This window comes from Empidonax traillii, unplaced genomic scaffold (genome assembly GCF_003031625.1).
Source record: "Empidonax traillii isolate 1590-97213 ecotype Southwest subspecies unplaced genomic scaffold, ASM303162v1 scaffold275:size1536655, whole genome shotgun sequence".
In the NCBI taxonomy this organism is placed as follows: Eukaryota; Metazoa; Chordata; class Aves; order Passeriformes; family Tyrannidae; genus Empidonax; species Empidonax traillii.
Genome location: NW_020955468.1, coordinates 405196 through 417031, shown reverse-complemented (window position 1 = coordinate 417031; position 11836 = coordinate 405196). Strand labels below are relative to the sequence as shown.

The following is an 11836-nucleotide window of genomic DNA, read 5'->3' as shown; positions in this document are numbered from 1 at the left end:
TGACATGAACTTGAGGACATATAAACTATATTTTTGTTTTATTATTATCATCGTCAACCTTTGTGCTGTTATTAGCATTTAGAGTAGGAGAGGGGAAGGTGGAGAGACCATGAAAGCAATACATGCTGCCTCACTATACAAAACATAGTGCAAACAAAATATGTTGACTAAGTTTTGCATGCTAATAAATTTGTTACGACTTCAACCAATTACGGCACATTTAGCAGTTTGTATACCACAATGAAATCTGCAATTATAATTTTTGTGACTTTATGTTCCAGACAAGATGATGGGTTTTGCTGCTCAGCAGCTCCTAATCTGGTTTACATTTTTATGTCCCACATGAAATTTGTTGCAAATTGCATCTTTCCATTTATTATTTAGAAGACAGGTGCACAGAAAGCAAAGCTGGTGGTGGCAAATCGGGACTTGTTAGCCACTACAAACTGCAACATAACTGTAGTAGAAGAGAAGTCCTATTTTATGCATAAATCTCACTAATTAGGAAAATCCACATAAGCAGCATTTTCTGTGATATATAGGCATTCCATATTCAAACTGCTTTTTGAATAGGCTCTCATTTTTAGCTGAGAACTTTGGTTAGAAATAGGCATATTATGGCAATCATCATGGAAATGTTCAGTTATGGCTCTGTCAGTGAAACTGCACGGGCTTTGGCCATTCCTTGATTTCTTGCTAGAAAATTGTTCACCTCAGAGCTCTGAGAACATCATCTCTTGCCATTGCTGACTGACCATCAGGATCCCAGCCTTGGAAGTGAAAACATAAAAGTAAAATTGCCCTAAGCATCATATATTTGGCTTCCTAGAATTATTTGTTAGGAAACATAATCTTCACCACCATTAGTGGGGATGTTGAGGAGTAGTTGTGCAGAAGCAACTCTCATTTGCAGAAAGGGGAAAAAGCTGAACTGAACCACAAGAAGAGTTTAAATGGAAGGACATATCCTTTTGTATCTCCTATCCAAAATTAAAAGAAAAAAAAAAAAACATTAATCTGTCACTGCCAGCAAGATCATCCTTCTCTCTTTTAAGTTCCAACATACCCTTGGGAGTAGCTCAAACCCACAAGGAAACTGCAGTATTACCGAGATGGAGCAGTGCCTACCCGGCTATTCATGATGAAAGGTTATTCATAACACTAAGTGACTAAGACTTAAACAGCTTACAGAGAAACAGATATACTAGAAGTTATGACTTCAGTAACCCCTTTGGTTCAGGCTGTTTCATATATGATAAAAGGACAAGGCTGATGAAGGCAAATTAACAGCTTTTAAAAGTTTGAGAGTGGGAGGATGAGTGACATTTTGATGAGAAGAATGACAGATAAAAAGATCCAGACAATTGGGATTATGCAGAACACAATTCCTGTGCCAATCCACACTTTTTAAAAAAAGCAGTAGCAGTTGGGATCCAAAAAATGAAACAGTAAAACCATTCTCAAATAAACAAAAATGAGAAGTGAAGCTGGGTGATAAATGATAAGCTAAAACAGGAAAGCTAAACACCAGGATGTAAAGCTAATGGCAATGTTTTGCTGGAAAACTAACATTCACATTCTTCATCTGAACCATAGTTTGGACAGAAACAATAACCTGCCAGAAACCTGTATTTCACCCCTCCCATCAGCTAAATGACTGTGCATGGCTCAGGACTACCAAGCACTGCAGCCCCAAATCTGAAAACCTCAAAGAAGAATTATTCTGAAATTTCATTGGTTTCAGTGAGCTGTAAGGCTGAGAAATTACAAACACATCTTTAATAGAAAAGATGTATTCTCAGAGGATTTGGGAAATTATTTAGTGCCAGGCAACCAATATATTGCTTTCAATTACCTTACAAAATAAATTAAAATCAAACAAACTAAATGCCAATTTATCTATTGAACAGCACTGACTGAATTAACTAAGGCAAGGAAGCAACTGGCATGAATGAGCTCAGAGCCATATGAGCTACTGCAGTGACTCATACTGGACAGGACAGTCTTGTTAAACTCAAGAATTTGTAAATGAGAATCAAAGTGCAGAAAAATATATCCTGGAAATTAATTCCCAGAATTAAAAAACAAAAAATCCTTATCACAATTCCTGAATATCTTGATCATGATGTCTGGGACTTCTGCAAGTCAAATGCCTTCCTGAGAGATGGAAAACTGTCTAAGGTGAGTGTACCCACTGCTGCTCAGTTTTAAGAATGATCATTCCATCTCGTGGCATTTCGAAAATTCCTCTAAAATCATTTTATTGGAAACCAAAAGAAATCAATCCCAAAGTATTATCATCAAATCTGTAAATATCTTTGTTCCTGGAAGAGCTCAAATACCACCCCACAGGTCCATCAGACACTGAGAAAGTTATAAATGTATCTGCCTTTACTTCAGTTTAAGTAAATAATTCTTGTATGTGAGTATCAGGCTATGTGACTTGAAAAAGGAACCACTCATTTGCATTTGAAGTAAAATTTCATTTGTCTTGAGGCCATGTAGACTGCCCCAGATTTTGGTGTTGTACTAAGATGGCTCTTAGTCACAATTTTGCATTAATATACTATTCGTGTATTAAATTGATTTTTACTTGAATTAAGTATGTTACTGAACAACAAATAGATTTAATTTTTCTACTATTGTATTATAGCAATTACCAAAGATTACCAAATTACTAACTAGCAGTAGGTGTGCTACTAAATAGCACAGAATTCAAGGAAAAAAGAAACACCGAGATATATCTATTTAGTACCACAAGCTGTTCACTCAGGAAATGTAAAAGCTAAGCCAAGCCAACAAAGAAAGCAGGAGTAATCCATTGGACTACCTGGGATGTTTTAAAGGTTACAGAGTAACACGACTCTTCAGACTGATATTAGGAAGTTTTGCAGTCCTTTCATTTCTGTGATAAATGTTTAGATTTTTAGGGAAAGTATGTAGTATTTAATTGACCATAATTAAATATAATTGAACCTTCTTGAGCAGGTTGCCCGCAAAAGTCATGAATGTCCCATCCTTGGAAGTGTTGAAGGCCAGGTTGGATGGAGCTTTGAGCAACTGATGTAGCGGAAGGTGTCCCTGCCCATGGCAGGGGGGTTGGAACTAGATGATAACTAAAAGACCCTTCCAACCCAACCCATTCCATTATATCACAGAGAAGGATCTCCACTATTCAGTGGGAGTAAGAAAGACATGGCCAAAACACTACAAAGTTTTTCTTCCATGGAAAATATGAGAATGTCAAAATATTTTGTTTCTAATCAGAACTAAAACATACACTCTGAATAGTTTGGGCTTGGAAAAAAAGCCATAAACCAATTTGAAATTTGAGACTGTTGAATTCTATGTCTTTAGGTTTTATCTACCTATATAGAATTTCATACCACAAAATTCAACATGAACTCAACTCTACCCTCCAGTACTTAAAGGGAGCCTATAAGAAAGAGAGACTTTTCACAAAAGCATGTAGTGATAGAACAAGAGGTAATGGATTCCAACTGAAAGAAAGTAGATTTAGATTAAATATTAGGAAAAAATTCTTTACTCTGAGGGTGGGTGAGGTCCTAGAACAGGTTGCCCAGAGAGTTATGGATTCCCCATCTCTGGAAGTGTTTCAGGTTGGATGGAGCTCTGAGGAATCTGTTCTAGTAAAATGGTATCCCTGTCCATGGCAGGGCAGTAGGAACTAGATAATCTTTAAGGTCCCTTCCAACCCAGGCCATTCTACGATTCTATGACATAACACAACATTTTAAATATGGTACTTTTATCTTATTTGGGGGAAATGCTTAAAGGACAAACAATCGCACCATCTTCCTCCTAAATGAAGTTGTACCTTCTTTATCACTCTAACATAGTTGCAGGGTCCCCAGAATGCCCTTTTCAGCTCATCCTCAAGTCCTTAGTCAAGCCATAACCTTGCTTGGATCATGACTTATTAGCGTGCTCTCATCTGCTATCTTTGAGAAATGGATAGCAAACTCTCCCTGTGTAGAAAGGGTAAACTCTCTGCCTTGTGCAGAAAGGCTGCAATTCAACCTCTCCTTGCTGTGTAAGAAGGGACTGTCCTGCTAGATGGGACTCTGGGGGACCGGAGCATGCAAATATGAAATAAAAGAAAGTAATAAAAAAGTTGACTAACCTAACCCACCTGAGCTCGGCTCACAGGGATCGATGTCCTCATCATCGCTAGGACATTCAGCCGAGGCCACCAGGATGTCATCTGTAGTCTGCAAAGAAAATAAAAGTCAAATAGATATACTTGAATTGACTGAACATGTTGTAAGACTCTTGCTCAGATTATGCAAGGCCCAGAGCATTCCAGAATTAATGTGTAATGGCACAGTGACACTCTCCAACTCTGTATTAATGGGACTTTGCTTTTCAATTTGCACTTGTCAGTTTTTAGAATTGTGTTAGATATCCAGTATAGGCACTTAAACGTTTTCATATTTTTTTTTAATAGGAACAGAAAGTAGAAGGACAAATACATATATTGGGGCTGCTGGTCTTCCCTCTTTATCTCCAAAATCTCTACTATGATATTACTGAAAACACAGAGGGCATTAAAAAACAAGTCAAAATAATGAACTGCCTGCAGCTGTTAAAACTATTACAAATGTAGTGACGCTTTCTCCATTAACTGCACTTTCTTTCTCAGACGTAGAGCTAAAAAAAAAAAGGAAAATAAGAAAACATGTCTCTTACTGAGTTGAAAACTATTTAATGAAAAGAAAGTCAAGGAAAGAAAATAATAATAAATGTATACAGCACAGAAATTATCATGCTATTTTCTTAAATAAGTGAGAACATCTTCTTTTCCTAAATAAGTGAAGTATTGCCTGAATGCCATGTTTAGGTCCAAGGGGTTCTAGGAACATCTGCCCAAAATGCATTTGGATAGTTCTTTGTATAAAGAAATCAAATAAATCTGGACAAAGTAGACAAAACAGGGGATGTATGATACAACACATCATAAATAAAAGAAACTGTGGAATTCCTATCTACTGCTTCTTACAGTGCAAGAACAAGGAGATATTAAATGAAACACTGAGGCAAGCAATCTGAACCTGAAAAAATGAAATACCTTTTCAAGCCACCTCTGAGAACAGTCACTTAGAAATGTAATAAGAATATCCACAGTTATTCAGGGAAATAATACCAGGGAAATATAAACCACCATGCACCTGGTTGTTTCTCAAGACATCACTAATGAGGTTAGGAAGAAGCTTTTCCTACGGGCAAGACATTTCATAACTGTCCATTTCAGGTTCCTGTTCACCTCATCAAAGGAAATACATAAAGAGAATAAACTACTACATCACACACGGAAACAAGAGGCTAAGGACATAGCAGGCAAAAAAGCCATTCTCGGATTCCTCCCTATATATACACATACTAACAAGGAGACACAACCCATTTCACTGAATGTGAAACTTTTTTTCTTTATCTCTCCCTGAGTATAGAGGAGGGACATAAAACACATGAAAGTTTTCCTTCATCAGTTTAAATCTGAACATGTAAAAAATTTATTTCTGTGCAGTAGGGCCAAAGGCTAACCAATGTTGTTTATCATTACTATTCTAACTGGAGTTTTAAAGCAAAGGATCTTACAGTAATAGGCTTTACTTTGTCACGCTTCAGGAATATTACTGAGTATACGCTCTCAGCACTTCTGTGAAGTAGGAAAGTGATACAGTGATTCATTAATATGTGAGACATAACAAAGAAAAGCCTATTATGATAGTAATATATTTTAGAGGCAGAAGATTGGGGCATAAGAGAATGAAGTAACTTGCTGAAGGTAACCAAAAAAGGCCATAGACAACAGCTACATTTAGATGCCATAATCAAAAAATTATCTTTCCTTATAGCTGCAAAAACTTGTAGCTGGGGGAAACAACTCTGTAAATCTGTAATGCTGCCAAAATTAGCTGGCAGATTTGCAGAATTTAAAAAGACATGAAAAAAGCATTCTAGTTGTCCATTCTTTCTACCATTTAGGAAAACAAAGTTATAACAAAAACCAGCTGCAAATATCCTCTTGAATTTCTAATGTCCATTTCTTTTCCCCAGACTACAACCATTTAAGCTTGAAAACCAATATCTTAGTCTCCTAGTGGAAGAGTACTTATGTTTTTCTTTAGAATCACAGATAAGTGTAAAGAAAAAAATAACCAAGTAACCAGTAAAGCCTGCACATAAAAGAATATGTAAACCCCACAATTATTAAGTATAGAAAAGTACTAATAAGTACATAAAGTAACTTGCATCTCCTAAACAGTTTAAATTTGGTCAGTGAAGCCACAGTGTCATATTTTTCCTTCTACTCACAACATTGAAAAAGACTATATTTTATGACCTGCAGCCAGAATTCTGAGCATTTTTACCAATTGATCACTGAGGAACTCTACACAAATACCATTCAACAGAGAGGATCACATGCATACACAATAGTATCTGCAAGAAATGATGGTCTGTGAGATCTACTGGTCTAACTGGAATTTTGTTTAAGGGTGTTTTGTTACATGGGTGGTTGAATCACCCTTGTAACTTGAGGGACCTGAGAAGAAATGATCAGACAGATTTATAGGATTATTGCAGTGTCTCTGGTTATTCTTGATATAGGATAGCATGGTAATACTTTAAGTAACTCTACTTTTTTTGTACAGTTTGCAGTACATTCAATATTCTGGAAATTCAAAATTACTGAAAAAATACACTTTAAGTATCGATGTCTGAGAGATACTTTGCTCAGTTACTCATAAGAGAGTGTCAAAACTGTCTTTATAAAGTGACACTAATTCCAATCTACAAAAAGAGTATTCATACTTCTACAAGAAGAAAGGGATGTTCTTGAATGATAAAAGTGCATGTATATTGTGGGTACAGAAATGAATAACACCTTAAATAAATGTGAATATAGTACATCAAGAAAGACTTCATCAATGTCTCAGAATATTAAAGGAAGTAATGTATGTTTCAAAGTCATTACTTGGTATAAAACTAATTTTCCTGCAAGCAATAAATCAAATATCAGTAGCTGAATAAGAAGTGAAGTGATAAGATGATCTGAAAAGTGTTTTTCTTCAGAAAAATATGTCAGGAAGAATTCCAGTTTAAGTATCAGTTAACAGATGCATCAAAACCTCCCCCTATCCTCCCCTTTCCCCAAACCCAAATACCTTTGTGCTGCTACTCATAGATATTTTTATCAGAAAAAAAAAAGGCAAAGGAGCTGTAAAAGGCAAGTGAGATGGCACTGACCAAACTACAAATGAAAGCCATTTGTCTGGTTAACAGAATTTAACATGGGATTCAGAATTAGCTAAAACACTAGAGAATATAAAGAATAAATAAATTAAATACTATGGCCCAGCTGATAGAGTTCTCTCTCCATAAGAGCTCTGACTGACAGGAATTTACCTGAAGAGAGAAAAGGATTTAGACCTAAGGGTGTCAGACATCCACAGGGTGCAGATCAATAATGCAAGATAGAGTAATATGTTTTACCTACCACACATTATCTTTTCCTCCTGCTTTTTAATTTGGATGGGAAGATTTAAAACAAATCAGTTGTCCTAACTGAATTGCCATTGTTGCTAGCACTATGGCTAATTTACAGGACACTGCTTCAAGCATTCTCATTAATCAAGGATTTAAAAGTCAGTGGAAAATCCCCTATTTACAGTGAGTGCCTAATAGGATAACATCCAACTGGTATCATCATAATACACGATCGGATTAGAATGTCTCTTGGGCGAGTTGTTCAAATTCATTTAAGAAGTGATACTCCAGTTGTAAGAGATTAAAAAAAATATTAAAATAGCAGGTGTACAACCTGAAAGGCAAGGCATAATTTCCTTTGATTGCACCTTCTTTTCTTTGTGTATTTTCAGAGATTTGTCAGATTCAATTTGCAGATATGGTTGTGCAATTTAAAATGCAGTCTACTGTAAAATGTGGATTCTTAAAAAGTTGGACATCAGTATACATTTTAGAAAAAGGATGACAGAAAAAGCTTAAAATTAACATGCCAATATAAAAATAATGGACACAAAAATCCCTTATTTAGTAAAAGAAGAAGTCACTGCATAATGTTGGTTCTGACAACTGTTCAGGGGTGTGGACCCTGCAGGAATAGGTCTTGCTTACATCAACCAGGTCTGCTTGTAAAAATAAAGAATTTGGGACTTGTCTTTCAGCCAAGAGACAGTTTAAAATATCACCAATCTGCCACCTTGCCTGAGGAAGGAAATGGTGACTATTTCAAGAAAGCTCCTGGCCAGATGAAAAAATGATTCTGTAGTCATGGCTTAAATACAGTGACAGTCTGTAGCTTTGGATAAATATCAAGCTGTCTCAGAGGTTACTACCATGGGTTCAAAATTAGATGAGGAAGTATGGTTGTGCCCTTCTAATAATGCTCTTTGAGTGCTATGTCATTAAAAGAAATAATTGCAAATGAATAAACAATACAGGAAACGAATTTTTTATTATTCATTTTTTGCATGACTGGGCATAAATACGTACCATCTTATTCAGTTTTTATGTATGAAGTCTGCTATACCTGAGGGTATGAGAGAAATATGATCTAAAAATTAAATCACCAATCTGAGTTGTGCATTCATTAACAGTATAATGGATCCTGCATATTTCCTCTTGTAGTATTCCACCAGCTCTCTTTTAAATCATAACACCCCACAGCTACTCTGAATGCAGTTTATTGCTTTCTTGCTCAATAATATACCTTATCCCATGAGAACTGCAAGTAAATCCAAATTACACAATAGTTAAAAACTAGCAGTTGTAAATTATTATATGAATTACAACCGGTACAACTGCTTGTGACTACTGTTCAAATTATATTAGATGAGAACTTCAACTGTGTAATTCAGACTCACTCTTATTTATTTGTACAGCTTTGGCACTGAACGATACCAGAGGCAGGCACTGTTGTGCTTGGTGCTAACGGCAGCAGGAAGGCAAGGGCTCTGCTCTGAGGAGCTTATGATTTGCTTTTAAACCAGATGCAACAAATGAGAGTGAGAGAGAGCAGAGGATGAGAAGGGTCAGGTGGGGATGCTCCTGACAGGCGTTAGTGGTTACACAGGCTCTGATCTAGCACATTTTCCAAAATTAGGCTTCCATACAGCAGGAAGAAAGGTCAGGAAGAAAGCAGGCAGAGGAAGGCCAGGCAGGAGCCTGTGACTGGCCAAAGAGAACAGATGGTGCCTGGAGAGCACTGCTGAGGCTGGAAGCTTCTCTGAGGAAACTCGGTGTGTTTAGAACCGTCTGGTGAGTGCAGAGATGGAGACAGCCAGGCTGACGTGGGAAGAGGTAGACAGCACCAACACCTGATGGTTAAGGCATGGGAGGATGGGGCAACGTTGTGTTGACAGGAGAAGTAACAGAGAAAGTGAGAAATTAATGGTAAGGTCGTGGGATCAAAGGGGACAAGGCAGTAAAAGGGGATCCAAGGGAGTTGGTATCAAGAGACTTGATTATGTGAAGATTAATGGGAAAGAATTCAACGACTGTTAGCAAATGGCTGTCAGAAAATGTGCTTTAGGATGTAGGTCTAGGAAATTAAACCTCTAATTCTCCTTTTTCCCTTTTCTGTAACGCTTAGTTATCATATCTGCTTAAATTATGTAATTTTTCCTCTTGAAAACAAAGCTCGTTCAAATACTTCCAATTAAGTTCAGACAGAACCAGATACAACTGATATTTAAACATAGAGATCTGCTTCAGCTTAGCAGAAGGGTACACAGCTAGAGCCATGGCATAAACAAAGGTTTTGGACCCCCCAAAATATATACTACTGTCCTCTTAGCTGTGGCAAACTTTCCTTGAAAAATGAAGTTCATGCAAAGTTTACAGAAAGGAGCTGTGAGTAGTCATTTTGTACTTTTGCACTGGACACATTATCTTCTGAGGCAGTGAGGGATTTCCCTAAAACCTAATCCCTTCAATATATTCCTTTCCCCCTCTCTTTTTCCTTTAAAGGGAGGAATAAAGTAACCTAAACCAGTGGGAATGCAGGGAGAAACCAACAGGGCATGAAAAACCACAAAAGACTTCATGTGGAAAAAATCAAATTTCATTATTTGGGATAGTATTAACGGCACAATTTTCAAGTGATTTGAATTTAATTTTCGGTGTATGAAGCAGATCTCAGTGACAGGTTATTGAGACTGTTGTAGAAAGAAACTTGAATATGTCACATTAATCAGGTGTACTCCTCAGCTAGCTTTGCCCTGGTGTTAATTATCTCCCATTGCATGAGGCAGTTTGCTGAGAAAGATGCAGTAGTGATCTAACAGTAATATCAGCTGTAGATGACATGCTGTTTAAACAACTGCCTCTAACGTTTTATTTAACCTGCTATAGGTCAAACAAGTACATGTGCAGCAATTACTGCTTGTCCACCCACATACAAAAAGTTTTTTTTCTGAATCATGCTACTGAAAAATGTTATTTCTGGACATGGGTATTAAAATGCTAATATTTCAAGCACATACACAATATTTATTATATCTTTTGCTAACTGCTGACATATTATTACCATGTAATGTGAAAATATATAACCGAAAATCGAAAAACCTTCTCAGAACTGGCTCTCATCTAATTAATACTACCATCTTATTTCTTGAATTGGTCAGTGTTTGACACTGTGAGAAAGTAAAAGCATTGATTAATAAGTTACTCTCACAGAAAAAAAAAAAAAAAAAAAAAGAAAAAAGTAAACCTCAAGGATATCTCAAGCCAAATAGTGAAATGAGTGTTGCAGAAATTAAGTGATGAGATGTAGGTAAAAAGCTCAAGATAATGCCTTGGATGCCCCGCAGGCCACCTTCAGTCTCTGTTCCCAAATCACAGCAGTGATGGGAACACACCTGCCCCACTCATCAAAGCAGAACAACATCATTTCTGGCCTCCCCCTCTCTTCATACAGATGGTCTATCCATATAACAACTTTAAAATCCATGGTATTAATTTTATGCAAAGCAGCATTTACATTACTTATCCAGCTCCCCTCCTCCACCCAAATATCTAAATTCTCATGGGCAAAATTACCACAAATAGTGGAATTATATTTGAGAAAAGGATTTATAGTAAAATAATATCAACAAAACTTCATGCCTTTCCTTTAAGCTCAGAATTTGAAGTTAATTGCTTTGGTCAAAGTCATAGAGTCACTCATCTCATCTGGAAAGAACAGAAGCAGAGCTGAGAAAATCCACATGCTGGCAAAGGTACAACATTTTACCTAAACAGCTAGACAGGCAGCATTCTGCAGCAATCTTAAAAAGTAAAAGTAATACTAAATAAAAATAAGAAAATAATCCAAATATTTTCCTATCAGGTCATGTCTTTTACTTCCTGCAACAGATGGAAAATGTTACCTTCACAAAGACCAAACTGAATTTCTATATTCATTTTATATATGAATGTTAGCTTTCTTGTCCCCTTGCGAAACTTTTTTGGAGCTGCTGTTTGGAAAATTGTTCCACTGTTTTTCCCCCATTTCTCTCAGCCCCGCTGGGCAACAAATGACGATGCACATATTTCTACTAATACATTTTTCACTGGCTACTCTTCCATAATTAAAGGCCTTGCAAGCAGATATTTAACAGAACACTCACTGCATAATAGCAGGGGCTATTTTGGACTTCTTGAAACAAGCTGATCCTGCACTAGCTGTGGTTCTTGGAAGCAGAGCAAGCAGCAACCACACCATAGCAGAGTACCAAGAATGGGAGTTACTGTTTGTCAGTGTTCTACAGGAAGAAGTTTTATTTTTGGGGGTAATTACTTTATTATTTGATCC

At 36.7% G+C, this 11836-nt stretch overlaps 1 protein-coding gene across 11 annotated transcripts in view; it reads right to left on the bottom strand.

Moving 5' to 3' along the window:
• The window catches only part of NRXN1 (neurexin 1), a 426871-nt gene that overhangs the window by 16464 nt on the left and 398571 nt on the right, over positions 1-11836 (bottom strand). For 7 of the 11 annotated variants that reach the window (XM_027889910.1, XM_027889908.1, XM_027889909.1 and 4 more), the window contains one exon: positions 4145-4232. In XM_027889910.1, the coding sequence (XP_027745711.1) occupies positions 4145-4232 (88 nt within the window). The remainder of the gene's footprint in view (positions 1-4144; positions 4233-11836) is intronic. The other 4 variants (XM_027889907.1, XM_027889914.1, XM_027889916.1 and 1 more) reach the window with 1 other exon arrangement.